General features: G+C 47.2%; 1 protein-coding gene and 1 non-coding gene across 2 annotated transcripts in view; both read right to left on the reverse strand.

Annotated features, from left to right (window-relative positions):
- The window catches only part of LOC144169407 (amine oxidase [flavin-containing] A-like), a 31,486-nt gene extending 13,113 nt beyond the window's left edge, over positions 1–18,373 (reverse strand). Inside the window, exons 1-6 of the mRNA XM_077698530.1 lie at positions 18,141–18,373; positions 13,199–13,293; positions 12,154–12,291; positions 9,663–9,773; positions 2,552–2,643; positions 607–748 (exon numbers count right to left, since the gene is read on the reverse strand). Of these exons, the coding sequence (XP_077554656.1) occupies positions 607–748; positions 2,552–2,643; positions 9,663–9,773; positions 12,154–12,291; positions 13,199–13,293; positions 18,141–18,204 (642 nt within the window). The 5' untranslated portion in view covers positions 18,205–18,373. The remainder of the gene's footprint in view (positions 1–606; positions 749–2,551; positions 2,644–9,662; positions 9,774–12,153; positions 12,292–13,198; positions 13,294–18,140) is intronic.
- On the reverse strand, positions 6,031–6,103 carry Trnat-agu (transfer RNA threonine (anticodon AGU)). The gene has a single exon. It is a non-coding gene; the product is annotated as a tRNA-Thr (tRNA).
- Positions 18,374–18,743: the final 370 nt, after the last annotated feature.

Below are 18,743 nucleotides of genomic sequence, written 5' to 3' on the forward strand. Positions count from 1 at the left end.
CGGAAGTTTACTAAGTCACCACAAATATTTCCAGGCAAGGCCAGACTTAGCGCTCCCTTCCCGTTTAAGAAGATAGTTTGTGAGTCCGGCCATGTTCCAGGAAGCCGCACCTGTCGCGAGACGCCTCTAGTACGCGAGGTTGGTGACAGGCAGTCTCGAGACATACGGACGTCTGATCGCGAGCGTCGGCTGAGCCGCTGGTCAAGCCAGGCTGTCGCGACAGTCAGCACCATGGCTAAGGCGGCTAGAATTGCTAGCCACCTTTCCATGGCCAATTTCTTCTAAAGAGGACAATACGGCCACCTCATGCAAAGAAATGTGCTACGGAAGTGAGTGCGCTACACCACCCCCTCCTTCCTGTTTTGACCTTCACGAAACAGAAACACAGTGACCCCCTTCCCTCTCTTATGCAGGCGCTCGTGCATAGGTGCAGTAGCGGTGGGCCCATTTTTTTCCTAGTTTGAAGTTGGGGCCATTTGTTCCGGGACCATTAGTTCCGGGATCATAAGTTCCGGCGCCATTTGTTCAGGGACCATTTGTTCCGGGACCATTTTTCCGTGTCAGGGGACATGTGCCTCCGCGGCATGCAGGTGGAGCTCATGTTACCTCTCCGCCGTTCGCCACACTCCACATCCTGCGCAATCCTCCGCAGCCCTTGATGTACCACAGCGCCCACAGCAGGGACACTTGGCTGGGTTCGCTGGACAGGTTGATCTGCGCCAAGACACTCAAGTAGTCCCGGCAGCTCCTGCGTCGACGGAATTCCCAAATAAATTCAACTAGTCTCTGCACGCCTCTCTATACGTACAAGGGAAAGAGGGATATAACTCGTTGTGGAAGGCGGAGTGACTGCGGCAGCTACGAAGTATTAACATGATGATGAGGGTCAGCTAAGTAGGTGGTGAAAGGGATTGCATGAGAACAAAAAATGCCGCGCCATCTCCACTAACGTGAAACCTGGGGAGGGGTGAAGCATGCTGTGTATAGATGTATTCTTAGTGCCTTAGCGTTTCTGCCAACGGAAATCGAACCGTTGTGGGGGTAGAGGTATACAACTTTGGTGTAAAAGTCTCGCGTTTTTGAAGCACGAAGCGTTCCAGCGCGAGGCGTAAACGAGTGACCCGCTGTATTTTAGGACGTGCTACGAAGCGTTCCAGCGCAAGGCGTAAAAGAGTGTCCCAGTGTTTTTAAAGACGATAGTCTTTCTTGGGCTACTTAAACCCAGAAATTTTGGTCTGCCTGTATGTCTGTCTGTCCGTCTGTCTATCTGTCTGTGACTCGATTCAGCCACCCGGCCAAAGTGAAACAATGCCTGCGCAATAGTCTTATATAGTCACAGCTAAATGCACCCGTCTAAGTCCGGTGTAATGCTAATACTTGTCAACATTGTTGAAGAGGAACAAGACATTACGCAAATATGAGACAACAAATTAATATAGAAGTGATATCTGCAGTGTTCCTTTATAAAAAAATTATACAAAGCTTGACTTTTGCGAAATTAAATACTTCATAAACTGCAGAAAAAAAATTCACTCCGCCGTCGCCTGCTGTCGCTCGCGCCACTATAGCTTCTGGCGGCATTTTAAGAAATCAACCAGCAACAGTTACGAAAAATTCCACTAGATAGGTTCCACGTTCTGCTTGCAACGCACGTGGAATAGGGAAACGCGGTTCTATAAACGTTGAAGTAGCGCGCCTCGATTCACGCGCGTCTTCGCCGTACGGCAGCGTTGGCATCGAGACACCCGGTTTTGAGCAGTGGAACGCGGGCAATTTAAAATGATTTAAGCAAACCTTTGGCGTCTTTACCCTAGGGGGAGCGCGACGCAAGAGGAACAACATGAGAGGTGATCGGGAAAGCGAAGGGAGGCATTTACTTGGCAAAAGTGAATAAAGACTCTCGTCTTTTGACGACATTTGACCCGGAAGGAGCAGATACGCGGCCAATTTTTTAGTATGCGTTACGTTCTAACGCGAAGCGTCAACAAGTGTCCCGGTGTTTTAGTATCGTGACTACATGAGACGATGGTTATGACGACAACATTTAACGCTGACAGCCTGAGCCCCTAAGGGGTTTTGCCCCTAAAATAACGCTAACTAAAAATGTAGGTCGAGAATGTTGAATTGCGACAGAGAATGTGAACCCCATGGTGTTCATATACACGCAAATACGCGTTCCTCGCGTGTGAAGGAGAGGGTGCAAGTGGGGTGGGTTGAGGAAAAGCTGTCCTTTAGGCTGCTAAGCCAGAGGATACGGGTTTGGTGTCCATCCCAGCTCCTGCTTTTCTGATGAGGCGAAACACGGAAACAGCAATATGTCCTGATTGCGGCGTACGTTAAATATCTCTAGGTGGTCTAATTTGTCCCGGAGATATGAACAACGGCGCAGCTCATATTCCAAATGTAAGTTCGGCGAGTAAATTTAACATAAATATAAGCCCCATTTACCTGCTGTTATACTGGTTTAATAAGTGAAAACGCGCTGTTCCAAAACAGGGCAGAAAACTACAAGTTCTGTCAATGAATCATGTGCGGCCGTCTCCACACGTACCTTGTCCACGACTCCTTTTCGAAGAAGTGTTGCAGTGTCACGGCGTCCCACTCATCAGCATGAGGACTGTTCCACGGATCGACGACAGGAATCTGCACGCGCGCATCAAGGCATGTCTGGTAGGTGCTTCGCATTGTTACGCGCGATTGCAGCACAGAGATGTTGAAACCATGTGTGTAGCTGCAATAAATATGTCGGTGCAGATCCCGTTCCTATCCATTGATATGGTGTGGTGCCTTTCTGGCACTAAGGTTGTACGAAGGATTCATGCTGCGCAAGTAACATATATATATATATATATATATATATATATATATATATATATATATATATATATAGAAATAAGGGTTGGCAGTCAAGAAAACCTCGGAAAGCAAAGAGGAGGATATGGTAGGTCATTGAAACAGATAAAGAATTCGGAAAGACAGAAAGAAAGTGGAGAAAAATGCCCGCCAGGTGGCATCAAACCAACGACCTCCAGAATACCGGTCTGGTGCGACAATCACTACGCGTAGTGGTTGTCGCGTACGCATAGTGGTTGTCGCACCAAACCAGTATTCTGGAGGTCGTGGGTTCGGATCCCACCTGGCGGGCATTTTTTCTCTACTTTCTTTCTTTCCAAATTCTTTATCTGTTTCAATGACCTACCATATCCTCCCATTTGCTTTCCGAGGTTTCCTTGACTGCCAATCCTTATTTCTGTCTTATTTCAATGAGCCCCTTATTTCCTATTCTGATTCGCTACATATATATATAACGTCATTAACCATGCTTCCTTTGGCATTGTAGACTGCCGATCTATCTTTCCGTATATATATATAGTTGAGAAAATGGTTGACTCCCGATTAAAACCAAAAAAATTTCTCCCACCTCCCCTCGCGGGAACCCCTGTGTAGATGCGACGCATAGGGGGTTCCGTTGTTGTTTCCGTTAGGTTGATTTTCCCATCGCGTGAAACGTGCCGTGAACCCCCTGCCGCGGCTATGGCGCAACGTGGCGCGGGTATCACGCAACACAATCCAACACAATCCACTTTAATCCAATCCAATCCATATCCAATGCAATCCAAGCCAAGCCAATCCAATCGAATCCAATCCAATGCCCCTCGCGAGAGAGTGTTTGCTATCGGAGAGGAGAGGGGGTGAGCGGCGGAGAGCGCAGCTCGCGCGGCGAGAAGAATGGGGGAGGGGTGTGGACGGACAACAACAACGCCGTATGGAGGGACAAGGCGAGTGAATGAGATGCAGTCGCATCTAAAACAGTGGGTTACTGACGTTTCGACTGGAGGACCAGTCTTGCGTCATCTGACTAACATACAACCTAGAAGCACGCACGCTTATATAGGTGCAGAAGGTGTGCTACAGTGCACCCTTGTTAAGGACATTGGCGGTTTGTGGCTCCAATGTTCTTAACAAGGGTTGCGTACGAACACATGCGACCTGGCTTCAGCCCTTCAGCCGCCGCGGCTTCACGCTTTGCTAGCTCGTTCTCACAGAATATTGTTTCCTCTATGCTCCTTCGTCTTTTATGAATTGGATTGGAAGCGGTCTTGGATGCTTGTGGCTTGCGGTAACACGACTGCGGAAATTTGAACACAAATCCGAGAATCTGTTAAGGGAAATTAAAGAAAGCAACAAAGTAATAAATGATGCGAGGTCCGGTTTACTGACATTACTCTTTTTTTAACAGCGGAGCTGTTGTTACTAACCCTAAGTTCGGGGCTCGTGCGCGCCGAAAACTTTCCGCAAGGAACGTTATCACCTAGGCGCCGCGCAGCTGTCGCATTACCCACTCTACAGAAAAAAAAGACACGTGATAGCGGCAGCCGCAACAGTCGAGAGGAGCCTTGCGCATGCGCTCAGTATCGTAGGAGAGCCCTTCGTGCTAGAGCTCGCATCATCGTCCGCATGCGCTCAGTATAGTACAAAAGACCTCGCGCGCAACGACTTCGCAGTTCTCGGCATGGCCCAGCCGCGGATAGTTCCCATGGCCGCGGAAGTGGCCGTGAACCAAAAGGCAGAGCGTGCTACTGAAAGTACCTATGTATCCGTCAATGCTCACCTACAACAGCTTCGCGATTAAAGTCTTGCGCATGAGTGCAAGCTTCCCTAGTATGTTACTCTCCGACTCATAAAATTCCCGGAATCTATTAAAGATTCCCTATTTTCCCTTTTTGGCAAAATTATAGCAGGAAATTCCCCGAAAAAGGGAAAATTCCCCGCACGGAACATCACTGCCCGCTAGCAGCCAAATCTCAAGCCCTCTTTCCCAAATAAATATTTTAGATGCAAGGCATCTCTTACACTCGGCCTGTCCCGCGTTGACCGGCGTAGTCCGCACTCCTCATTACGCATGCGCAAACTCCTCTCCGTTCTTCTCTCCGACAGCTGTGCGTTATGCGCTCTCTCCGGCTCATTATCATAACAACAGCTGGCGCGCCTCGCCTACTTTCGCATGTGCTCCGGCGCGCTTGTGCGGGCATGTGTGCGCATGCGCATCTTTCGTCCGCTGTCTCCTCTCCTTCAAGCGCGCATATATAAAGCGGTGAGCGCTCGGCACCCGTTCAGTTAAGCGCGCGCTTTCGCTTGACGCAGTTGCTCGACTCCGCTCGACTTTGCTCGTGCTTCGCTTGACGATGACGACTACGTTGAATCTTCCGATGAAGACGGTCTTTACATACTTGGAACTCTACGTGTGATTGATCATCATTTAAGGTTGACTACACTTCAACCACATTTGGGTAACCAACATAACGGAAACGTCAATTGAACCCCGTCAGATGCCTTGCCAGGGTTCCCCTCGTGGGAAGGTGGCGGAATTTTTTTTTTCTATCTGTCTCTCTCTCTCTCTCACACTAAGTTTGGGAGAGAAAGTGGCGGGTACGTCGTCATCTGTTTTCTCTAATATAAGGCACAGTTGTGTAAAATTGCCTTCAAAATTGCGCCACTGCTATCGGAAAAACGCATTATTTAGAATTTCTGTTTGTATTTAGTCTTTATAGTGTCGCTTTATATACTGCTAATTTTCTAATTTTTTTTCACATCGCTGACACCTAAACTGCTCGAACTGGTTAGGGAACCGGTTCGGCACGTGATTTAGTCGAACCATAACTGAACCGTAACGCAATAAATTCACCTGAACCCGAACCGTAACCAAACCGGAATATTTCTCAGCTGGAAGGCCACACACACACACACATACACACGCACATGTATATATATATATATATATATATATATATATATATATATATATATATATATATATATATATATATATATATATATATATATATATATATATATATATATACACATACATACCGATTCAGAACGGGAAACGGGAAATGAGGGGCTCGCCGAAAATAAGTCAGAAATAAGGGTTGGCAGTCAAGAAAACCTCGGAAAACAAAGGGGAGGATATAGTAGGTCATTGAAACAGATAAAGAATTTGGAAAGCAAGAAAGTGAAGAAAAAATGCCCGCCAGGTGGGATCCGAACCCACGACCTCCAGAATACTGGTCTGGTGCGATAACCACTACACTACCGGCGGGGCTATTTTCCCCCCTCACTTTCTGGGGTATTTATTTCAATGTAATTTTTTCCTGTGCTTGGGGGTGATAGCCAGCGCCACTCTGACTTCTCGGGGTGAAGGGGACCTTCTTTTTTTTTTAACCCCCGGGCCGTGACTCGAGTGTCTACGACATGTCGAGAGTGGTCGACGAGCATTGAACCCTCCTAAGCTCCCTATGGCACCAAGACTGCCAGAACAGAGGCCCTCGCTATGCATGTAGCGAATCAGAACAGGAAATGAGGGGCTCGCCGAAAATAAGACAGAAATAAGGGTTGCCAGTCAAGAAAACCTCCGAAAACAAAGGGAAGGATATAGTAGGTCATTGAAACAGATAAAGAATTTGGAAAGAAAGAAAGTGAAGAAAAAATGCCCGCCAGGTGGGATCCGAACCCACGACCTCCAGTATACCAGTCTGGTGCGTTAACCACTACGCTACCGGCGGGGCTGTTTCCCCACCACCTTATGGAGTATTTATGTGAAGGTATTTTTTGTTTCCTGCACTTGGGGGCGGTAGCCAGCGCCACTCGGACTACTTGGGGTGAAGGGGACCTTCTTTTTAACCCCCGGGCCGTGACTGGAGTGTCTACGACATGTCGAGAGTGGTCGACCAGCGTTGAACCCTCTTAAGCTACCTTTGGTACCAAGACTGACAGAACAGAGGCCCTCGCTAAGCATGTAGCGAATCAGAAAATTGGAAATGAGGGGCTCGGAGAAATAAGACAGAAAATAAGGGTTGGGAGTTAAGAAAACCCCGGAAAGCAAAGGAGAGGTTGTGGTGGGTCATAGAAACAGATGAAGAATTTTTTGAGTCAGAAAGAAAGTGGTGAAAAAGTGCCCGCCGTGTGGGATCCGAACCCAGGACCTCCAGAATACCGGTCTGGTGCGATAACCACTACGGTACCGGCGGGGCTGTTCCCCCACAACTTTCTCGGGTATTTATGTTAAGGTATTTTTTGTTTCCTGCACTTCGGGGTGCTAAGCAAAAGCAAAGTAAGCCAAAGGCGCCCAGAGAACAACAGCGAGTACAAACACGGATGCTCATTTCAATAATAAAGGTAACACTTTACGACGTCCTATAGGTCTCTGCAGTGAAGACCAACCTCTAACAATTCTGCAAAGCAAAGTAAATCCCTACGAGCTTAAACCTGCCTCCAACTTTTTACTCACCATCATCAGCATATTTATGACCGCTGCAGCACAAATGCTTCTCCCATAGACGTCCCCCTTATCCTATCAAGCGAGGTCCGAATCCATTGTTTGCAACCGAATTTTCGGAGCTCATAAATCCATCGACTTATCCATCTTCTGCCCTTAGCCGCGACTTTCTCTAGCCACTCCTCCTGCCTGGTGACCGACCGGTTGAGCTGTGCCCATTAGATGACCAACCGAATTCCCACACTTCCTCTAAATTAAGCTCGCATGCGTTCTCCCCAATATTGCTCCTGAATCCAAGACGCTCGCTTTCTAGACCAAAGGACTACTACTATCATCCTTCTTTATATGGCTCATTGGGACGGCATCAGTGTTTTTGAAGGTTCTTAGTAGGTCCCAGTTCTTTTCGCTTAAACGGGCCATGCAAACAAAACACAAGTTTGATTAATTGGAAAGATTGCCTCGTTAGAAACATACTGACACCACTTTTAATGTAAACATCGCTCGAATGAGGTATATAATTAGGAAAAAAGGGGATGACCGTGCGACCCACTAGCTCATTCCCTGCCACAGAACCTATGATGTCATACGTTTCAGCTCTGAGATTAACTGAGGCCGGCAAAAGCAAACGCAAATTAGGCGGAGCTTATAGGCTTCCCCAACAAGCTATCGGCGCTTAAATTTGGGCACATTCTTTTTATTGCAGTAAGAATGGTGATATCAACATTGTAAGTTACGAAAGTGCACATAAACATACAAGTACTGATGCGTACTGCTATTGGTACCGGAACTTATGCTTTATTTAGCTGCACAGCACTGCGGCGCTTTGGGGATGTCTCAGACGACACTGGCCGATGACCATATTTGTTCAGCGAACACCATGTTTCACGAAACGATTATTTTCTACCACCCAGGTACAAATACGGTCAAATACTAAGCAAAGGCAGAAAATGGCCCGCCGTGGTATGGTGGCGCCATCTAGGTTGACAAAGGGTAAACCAGGCTCGCAGCACACCAAGTTTAGCTTGAAGACCTGCCCTGGTGATGTCAGGGAAGACGTCGTGAAAACCCCCGATTTGGAGGGAGAATCAATATTTTAACTTAAATTGATAAATTTCTCAGTGAATGAAGCATCGTTTGCTTCCGGAAAAACGCTGGGCGCCCTATAAAACATGAAATCTTTCGAATAAAACAAACTTGTGTTTTGTCTGCATGGCCCCTTTAAGTCATTACGCGAGTACGGATTGGTTGTATGCCTTTCTGTTTAGTGGCAGAATATGCCAACCACCTATTATTACCTCCAATTGTATACCGAGCTCTGTCAAATCCCCAACAACTCTTCACCTGATTAATAGTTCCGACCGGCCTTCATAACTCGTCCAGGGTAGTTATATTCATTTACCTATTCTGGTATTTTATTGTTTAGGCTGAAGGGAGGGCTTTGAGGGTGTATATTTAATATCACTTTCGATTTGCGCGTAATAATCGCTAATACTACGGTACAGGGTTCAGTTCGTGAAGCATCCCTTGCAGGGCTTATACCGAATCGCTGAATAAGGCCGTGTCAACCGCAAATCTGTAGAGGCAAATCTGTAAATCTGCAAATCTGTAGTCTATACTCGTATCCCTGGCATCTGAAAATCAGCTTTCCAAAATGTTTCTTGTAGGAAGTCTGTAAATAATTTTTTTGAAATGGTGTCCCCTTGTCTGACGTTCGGTGTAATGGAAAGTCCCCGCAGCGTTGTGCTTCGCTGCAGAAGGTATTCCAGCAAGTGCGGTGAAAACGTGCCACTATTCTTATACATTTGCGGCTGGGATATTCTGTGACACGCTTTTGCTGGGGTCTAATGCTTGCTGCTGAGCTGAAAACTGAAAGGAAGAATATTATGTCAAGTGATGCTCCGAAACGTCGTCGCCGGAGACATCGTGGTAAATGGCTGAAGCCATCTATTGAAGGGACAGGTGCGTCTTATATCGTTGTTGGCATAGCTTACAGTAAACGTGAGTGAAGAAAACTTTACGTTTTCTGTCGTGGAATGTAGGCTGGATTTCAATCAACCGACCTATTATTAGAGGCTAGCTCATTTATGTTTGAATGCGAAGGCTTCCTTTGTTGCAATCATCGTGCCTCAAGTGTCTCTCATGAGTTATTCCAGGCTTGCAAAAAACGAAACCTTACCGTGAGCGGCCGGATTATTAGTGCAGGGATCTCGTAACCCTTGTTCTTAACTCACAAAGAACTGCTTATCATGCCAACAATCAAGAGTAATAATTTGACTTTGAATTTGAGAACTTTTACGCTTTCTAGCATTATGAACAATTGATTGACTACCCATTTATACGTATCTGTGCAATCGCATAAAAAGGGCGTGGGTTGTTCACATACCTCCTTCATCATCTTTTCCATCTTGTGCATGATGCAGTTGATGTCGAACCAGGCCAACGGGTCGCTTAGGCCGAAGTGGGCCCAGCAGCTCTTGTACGCGTATGGTTTACCCTGGAAGGAACGGGTGTGTGACGGTAGCACCAGGACGCGGATTACAAAGCGGTAAATGGCAATCTGTGTGAGGCATCCTTGTTTGGTGAGGCACTAAACATCTGATAGGACTGGGAACTAAGATTAAATACTTTGGCTTTCCGCACCTAATATGCTAAAGACTGCGGGAACCTGTGTGGTATTTTGGCCTTCTCCGAGTAAGAAACCTGAAGCCACTGACTTCCTTTTTGAGCGAAAGCGCCATTACTCCAGGCACACACAGCCATAAGCTCCTCTTTCCGTCAATCCGACATTAAGGCTCAGCTAGGGGGGCTAACTCAGCTAAGCTGAAGCCAGCGCCTTGCATATAAATAGAGGCAGAGGCTATGGATGTAGTCAACAATGGCCAACAAAGGGCGGTGACTGTGAGCACACGACGCTGGAAGATCTGTAGTTGTGGACTGGAAGTAATTCAAGGCGTCGACCACTGTGTAATGGCACTTGTATTTTTTTGTTCTGGCATAACCTTGGCTTCGTTGTGTCTTAATTTTGTTGCCTGCGTTCTTAAGTGCGTTTTTTGTTATAATAACTACTATGCACGATGCCTACACAAGCGCAACCTTTATTTCTTTTCTTCTTTTAAGATTGCGCTATGAAATACAGGGACGCTGCCTGAGTGGCCAGAATTGCGACATGTTGGCAAACTTCTACGGCGTAAGCTTGACCTGAGCCATTCAGTTGCACCGCCTTCATCTTACCTTCATAGCCCAATACTCGATGAATAGCGGTTTGGCGCTAGCAGCCTACAGCTGCGTGTCTCCTCCCCACGCCAACTTAGCCCACACACCCGGCCCATGCTCTGGTCATAGAACCACTCCACTTGAACAGTCTCTAGCTTAGGCTGAATCGACGAAAACATGGAAGCATGCCCCTTGAATGCGGATGCCTACACCTTCGTGGACACATACAAGGTTCTTGCTTTATATTACCACAGAGCTCCACTCCCACATGCCACCACACCTCTCTACAAATGGACCTCGAGTCTATCCTCCCAATAAAATTGTTCCTCTCCCTCTCCCTCCTCCTCCTGCTCCTCCTCCTCCTCCTACTTCGGATGTCGGCAAGTGAACAGGAGGAAGAAAACGTAGGACGCATGTTTGTCAGAAGTGTGGCCATTGACTACCTCATCCACGAAGCATGCGCTGCCTTCATAATAACAACTCTGGTAGAACATTACTTTGAATATGTGCTTGAAAATGACTGGTTAAGTTAACACAGCTAGAAAAACAGGGACAAGTGTGAACAAAGTCCATAACAGCGCTCGTGTCGCGCGTTCCTCTGCTTTTGTCCGCGTTTTCCTCGCAGTTTTAATCAAGGCCGTGATGAACCAAGTAGCCCAAAATTTAACTTTGCTGTTAAAACTGATTCCAATTCGGTACCTCCAGCCCGTTTGGGCATGCGCAGATGATAGCACACCGGAAATTCCGCGTTAATTTGGGAAATGGGATGAAGGCCCGCGCTGTGCAGTGCCCACGGAGTGCGCAAAGTATAAAGTTTCACTACAGGCCACTTTCACATATGCACGCATAGGCTTTGGGGAGCTTTTTACTGGTTGCCGGAAATAAAACTCGCCTCTTGAACTTTTTTTCAAGCCGTATCACAGTATTATTCCAGGTACAAACTCCGGAAACGCTTTGTTTGTCAATCTGGCCTACAAGCTCGGTCAAGGTAAAGCCAGCGCTTCGTAAGCTGGCGCATACCGATAGGGTCTCGTCATTCGTTCGTTCTAGGCGAAGGGGGGGTGGAGAGGAAGATAAGAAAGAGAGTAAGGTTGTGTGCTACCAGAAAATGTGCGCGTTCAGCGCGGGCTCTTGGCTTGTTGATAGAGGTATGGCTCGACAAACATAACTTCGCACTCGTCGCGTTTATTGGGCAGTTAATTGCGCGTTGGTGTCCACGGCGCCGAGCAGCTTATATAGCTTATGTGTGTTGCCTGTGGTGCAATTGCAGATGCGGTAGTTGCTGCTGCAAAAGCGGCTCTTTGGCAGTCACTTCGCCAAAACCGAGCCACGGCCGCTCGATGGAAACTAGGTCTAGTTTCCATCGAGCGGCCGTGACCGAGCTAAGGCCGGGCTCAGGCTGTGGCCGCAACTTCGTCATGTCTTTAAAGAATGACGTCATTTGAGTTTAGACTACCGACGTAACAGCCATATCGTGCGCTATGGACGTAAAAAAACGGCGTTTCACGCAGTTCGGTTGGCTCAGACGTGAAATGATGTCATTCTTTAAAAACATTACGAAAGTTGCGGCAACAGCCTGAACCCAGCCTAACGCTCGACAAACTGTTTTCACTGCGTTCAACCACAACACTTCTTTTGTGCTGCCCACCGAGCGCGAGTACCTGTCCGAAGTGGATGCGCTTGAGTCCGTCGAAGACCTTGTAGGTGTCCACTCCGAGCTCGTGAGCCAGGCGTAGAATGTAGTTCTGCGTGGGGCCCACGTACGCGCCGCCAAGGTCAACCCAGCCGACCGTGTCATTCTGTGTGTGGAGAACAGGTGGCAGAGAAGGCGAGGGAAAAAATGATGGTTGTTTTACAAGTCCTCGCAGAACTGTCATTTTGCCGGTCGCGGAAGGCTCTGCACTCTCCTTATTAAGAGGACTGCAGTCGGTATGCAGGCGGCTGCTCCAGATAAAAACGCTTTTGACAATAACAGACCCCCCCCCCCCCCCTAGACCTTACCCCCCCCCTACCACCACCAACCCCAACGATGATTCTTATTTACCGTTGGCAAATAGAAAGGGGGGGGGGGGGTAAAGTGAGATCGCAAAAACTCGTAGTCTTTACAACCAATGCCGATAACATGATGAGTGAAGCTGTCGAATGCACACATAACTAAAATGTGAGCCGGAAGCCCGCGAAAAATTTTGAGATTTCATCTGAAAAGATGGATTCACGGATCATTTTACGAGTCCGTGATACCAGCTCATGCGTATTCTCCATCATTAACTGAGTTATAATCATTTTTCATGTGGCTGCATCGAAAGTGAGAATCGTAAACAGTTCCGTGCATCTCCACGTCGACAACGCGGCCGCGAACATATTGCGCTCCAAAATTGGGACCGGCGCTGCAGATGCACTGCGGGGCTCTTCCGTGGGGGTTTTTCGCACGCATTGTCGCTCATGGGCACAATCTTTTGGAATTTAGAGTGAAGGCTTGACTACACTATGGATCGCAAGGTCATTCATGCAGCCGAAATGACCTTGAGCCGCCAGAGCGCCAGTGTGCCAGCTGTGACGTCACGCCACGTGATCTGCTACGGAGAGAAGTCGTAGCTGCGCTCTCTCAGAGCCTCACCGTTGCTATACCACGGGACTAGATGGGGGTTTGATGGCTGCCACCACGTGACGAATTTCGTTGTCAAAAAATAATGACATAAATCTCACCTTGACGGTGAAGGTGCGTCCACCGACTCTGCCTCGAGCCTCGAGGACAGTAACGTCGACATCGTGGTCCGTCAGGAGTTTGGCCGCCGACAAACCTGTTGTTTTGTCGTTATTTTTCTCCCCCGATGCATACATTTTAGATGAGGAAGTGCGTGTGGTTAGGGGTAAAAAGCAAAAATTCAAAAGAATCAACGTTTAAACCATACTTGATTTTTTCCAGATAAAATTTTCGTTTAAAGCAGTCGGTTATCACAGTGCAGTATAAGTTGCAGCTTTGGTAACCACTTAAAATTTAGTTACACAGTGCTTGGAAGTAACTCTGTATAACAGGCGAATCGCACCTGGCGGAGATCACTTGAAACAAACCCTGTATGGCCGTGACGTTATCCATCGATTTTTTTCCTATTGAGCTCCTGTTTTTTTACGGTTAATTGGGTTGATTGCAGTTGAACTGATTAAAACTTTCTTCAAAAGTTTCCCTTTGCTATAGGGGCGCCCCTCACCCGTCCCCCATGAAGGTAGGCCTGCTGAATGCCTATACATTCATGCTACAGCTGACATTGCCTCTCTGTGTTTCCTAAATGCTGCAAAGTTTACATTTTGCTGCTCGCGCCAATTGTAGATGCTGAATATATTCCTGCTTAATAAAGCGTCGCCCTACACCCCGCGGCGGGTACGTTGACTTTGGTGTGTATGCATCAATTTCCTAGATCATTACCGTTGAGGCAGTGGCGTTTGAAACGACGTCTGAGTCGAATGTCGCCGATCCACACTGCATTATATCCAAGGGCAGTTGAAAACTTTAGTGTTTGCCCGAAGTGTTTCGGTGTCGCTGCTGCTGTCAAGTTTCCTTCTAGTAACACACAAATAAGATATATTGAACTGCAGAGTTAAACTCAACCAGAAAGACATCCTTTCTTATAGTAAAGCTTGTTATAATTGTAAATACACGGGAGTTTATTGGCTCAATGCCAACATACTTTATTGTTTTCTAGCTACATATGGTCCTTCCTTGCTCTGTTTCGCTGTTGTTTAAATTGTTCTTGGTTTTTAAACTTGATTTCTTCTGAAATGTCCTTAAGAACTTGCTCCTCGTACCGCAACTTTATTCGCAATAATCACCTTTGTTAATGTAATGTGCAGAAACTGGACGCGGGGTCATGAACGATAGCGTTTTGAAGGTATTTGAGCACCTCGAAGGTCGCCAAAAGTGCTCCTAGATGCACCGATGAGACCCCAAGGAATGCGATCTGTTTCACATAAGCGAGACGGGCGAGTGCCGTATACGATTCGTTTACGTTGATGGGGCTACAGTGTCCGTTTAAATGCGGTAGGGCATGCAGCCTTGTGGAACCAGCCGGTGCCACGAACTTCGCTCTTTCCTTATAGCTTTGTGCAAGGGATGCACGCCGGGTTCTGGACGCGTCTCCTGCCCGTTGTGACTGGCTATGATAACTAGACTGGTGCTTCTTGTGGCCAGGAATTCACCACATTTACGTTTTTTTAACAGCGGAACAGTTGTTGCGGAACAGTTGTTGCGGCGTCATCAGAAAACACCAAAGCATAGTTACTCCCGCCGCTTACGGCACTCATGAGCCCGCGTTTTACGAGGACCGCCCGGCGTCGTCCAGGCTTGCGCGTGGCGCTCGCAAAAAAAAATTACCAATAAAACAGTTCACGTTCGTCCGCGCCTCAAGACAGCTCGCGCTAAGGAAGCCTGTTTTCGCCGGTTCTAGGGCGTGCTGACGCGTTCCACTTTAGGAGAAATGTGAAAGCCTGCGTACAAAACAATCCAGACCCGCCAGTTATGCATGACGAAGACGACAATGTAGATGGATATGACGATGACTGCTACTACCACAGTGAAAAGCAACGACAGAACGTGTAAATAAACAATTCCAAACATAATGCAATGCGTGGTGGTGTGTTCTTCAGTGCTTACATAGAAAGAAATCCGGCAGCCTCGCTATGGTTCAAGCCTTGCGCGACTTAGCGCAAGCTTCGCCAATTTTCTTTTTCTTTTACAGTGTCTTATCAATTTTCTCGTGAGTGGCAAACAGTGCGTGCTGCCAATCAATTTAAGCAGTAAAATCCTCCTGACCAGTGCAATAAACATTTCCGCCTCGAAGGCAGATGATCCTGAGTTAGACGCTTACAACCTGGAAACTGCCATAAAGATTTAATTTTACGGAGCAGTTTTCGTTCGCGCATGTTGCATGACACCGGTGGGAAGGCACGACGATTCTCTCACCGCGATGAACACAGAGTAGCGCACTCGACGACGAAAAGGCCGAGAAAAGGTACCCGATTATAGACTATGGTCTACTGTGGCCGCACTAGTACCAATGACGTCACTGTAAACCAGTGTACAAGGTACTGCTCTTACCGTTTTGCCATTCGAGCGTTTTGTGGGTACCAGAATTTTTGCCTCGCCCCCAAGTGCGGCCTAATGAGATTCCACTTAGAATCATAAGACTGCGCATTATCGCGGGGCTAAATCACTCGATAGGGTTAGCAAGAGCAAAAAATCTTTACTTCCACGATGAATATAGGAAATTTTTACAGTAGGTCTAGTGTCGATAGGTTGCGTATCACTGGTAACCTAAATACGTACTACTTTTGTCGCTCCGCCGGCTCTCGGCGTTGGGAGTAATGTCTCCGTTATACGTCTACCTTAGTAAACGTTGGCACGATTTTAGTTTGTGTAGAGCGTCCTATAGCCAGAATGCTATTACAGCTGAGCAATGCTGGGATTTAGCTTACGTGGAAAGGAACCCGGCTATTTCGTGTACAGGTTTATACTTTGGGGCCCAATTTTCCCTTGCTTCTAACTGCAGATGCGTTGAAGGAACAGACAACATACATGTTTGGTTTATAAATACACTTATTGCATGCCTCGGTAACAACGATACCAATATCAATGCAAACTTCAACCTCTAAATGGATATTTTGGTAAATGGAAGCAATGGAGAGTTTAGCTGACCGTTTCTGACGGTCCGCTCCGCTCTCGACGACCCGCTCAGCACAACCGGAGCGTCAGCAACAGAAAGACTCTTAGCTAGCCTATAACCGTATCAACCTGGACGGGCAGTCATTTGCGTCACCGTTCGTGCCCTGTGCCTGCGTAAGCAAAAACTTCATCCAAAAGGAAGTGTAGGAATTTATAGTTTGGTCACGAAAATCAAACAAGACACTGGGTTTATTTCATTTTCCAACTTTTTATAATGTTGTCACTGAAACGATAAAATGGTCCGAAATAACTTTAAAGAAGCCGTTGAGCTTTAGAATAGCCAAGACAAGGCTGTCTTTCTGGAAGCTGCATAGAAGTAGACTGCGTATATGCGTTTCCTAGTCAGTACAGCCAGCCGCCACCTGAGCTTGCGGATAGGAGTTACATCACAGCATAAACGTGTCTAAAGCATACAAAACCACCCGAACTGAAATAAATAACAGCCAAAACGGAAATGCAATGGCTGAAAACCAGAGTGTAGAAAAATATTCAACAGAAAGAGCCGAATCCGACCTAGAGGGGGGAAATCCCGCAAAAACGTACGAAGCACTAGCTGAAGCTGACCAAAAGGCAACGGAAATACCTGAAATCCCATTTATAACGCATGAAGATGTCAGAAATAGATTATATGCGTGATAACAAATTTTAATATTCAAATATGACAAACCCTTGAAAATAAAAAGAAGCGGTGTCGAAATTTGAATCCTGGTTAGGATGTTCGCTTTGCAGGAGCGGAAACTACTACACTACGAGACCAAGCGGTTCTGAGCGAGTAAATTGAGGGCCACATACACATGGACAATGGCACCATGCGTCGCTTGACTGTGCTGAGTAGAAAACACCTATACGCGTTCCGGTAACCCCGCGTGCCTCGCAGCGCGCCTCGCATGCGCAATGGCACTCCGACTAGCTATCCGGGGGGAGCGGACCGTCAAGAACTGTAAGCTAAAACTCTAATAAGGAAAGCAGATGAAGCGGAAATGACTCCCCATCCACTTTTTTCTATGACGTCGTAGAATCTTCTTTGTTCTATTGGCGGCTGTGGACCAAAGCCGCCACCAAAAGACATGACTAGGCGATTGTAGTGGGTTCTCTAGTTACATATTGCCTGTGTCATTAAATGTTTGCGCGCTGTTAACACACTGATAACTGTTTTTAGTGCTTGCGCTAGTACGGCCCAGCAGCGCGAAACTTGAAAGTTAACATTATTTCTTGCATTTGTCTAAAAAACGATTTTCGGATTTTCGAGGCTGCAGTGGACCTGATCGAGTCACTGAAGGCTGGTAATTTTAAAGTTAACGACGTTGCATTTTGTATTTATGGCTCCTGCAGCGACACTGAGGCTTGCAAGTCATAATAACCCAAGCAGGCTTCCCGCGCTTTCACGAGGATTTCTCAAGAGGATGAGAGCTGGCTTGTCGCATAAAAAAAGCAAGACGCTAAAACACACTTTCAGCCATTCGCAGGAAAATTGTTGAAAACGTTGTGAAAGGGTAAACGTCATTTCAAACATAAAAAGCCCCCTTCTTTAATTAAGAGGAAGATGGCTAAAACGACAAGCTTTCTACCGTGTGACCTGCGCCGAAGTCAAAGTCCAAATTTAAACCGCCTCAAACGTGTCGAAATGGTGCAATCGGAATGAGGTTGAGGAGGAGGAAAAGCGATTATTCTAGACGTCGGCTTCATAACGCGAGGGACGCAGGTTCGATTCCGACCACTGGAGGCGCTTTTTCTTTCTTTGTATGCGCTTGTGGAAACCCATTGCATAAGTTGGCTTTCCTGCAGTGCGTTCGGGCGAAAGAAGCGACGGCACAAGTCAGGCATAGAAAGTTTCGCTTTAACAAAAACTAAAAAAGTTTCTTGCTTGTTGAACGATAGTCGCGCAACTGGTGCCGGGACACCTGAAGAATGGCTTCGACCAGTGCCCCTTACCGCTTAGTCCCGCTCCGATTACGAGTACCGTGGTCCTCTTGGAGGATGCTCCGTTCGTTGACATACCGTCCTGCGACGCAAACCACTGGCGGCGACCACTCACTCGGTTGCAATGGTGGAAGGCCCTTCCCCCCGGCGAAGCGCCGGTACCGTGGATTGGCTTTTCGAACTCACTGTGCCACTTTGCGAGCACACCTGTTTACTATGCCGTGCCTGTCCGTATGAAAGTTATGCACATTCCTTAATGATAGAGAGGCAGAAGGACAGAGAGAAAGAGGGGGAAATGCACGCTCAAATCCTGTTCGCCTTTTTAAACATGTATGATGGTACAAGGACGCTAACAGTAAGCTCTGAATCTATCGTCAGCGAGAAGGCTCATGACGGATGCCAGCGGTGTAAGCAATTTGTTATTTCCTCGCCCAACCTGCATCTGTTGCATCGGTTGCGGATTGCTAGATGCTATTAGTTCGACGCCGTCGACGTTAGCGTACTGCGGCGTACGCTCGTCGCGACGCGCTCTGAATACGTTTAATACCTTTACGATTACAACGGCCACGCAAATGAAAACATGTGTGCCCTGTTTTGTAAGGCGATCCGGAGCAG

This window comes from Haemaphysalis longicornis, unplaced genomic scaffold (assembly GCF_048455015.1).
Source record: "Haemaphysalis longicornis isolate Haplotype H1 unplaced genomic scaffold, Haemaphysalis longicornis Haplotype H1 scaffold_2, whole genome shotgun sequence".
NCBI classification, from domain to species: Eukaryota; Metazoa; Arthropoda; class Arachnida; order Ixodida; family Ixodidae; genus Haemaphysalis; species Haemaphysalis longicornis.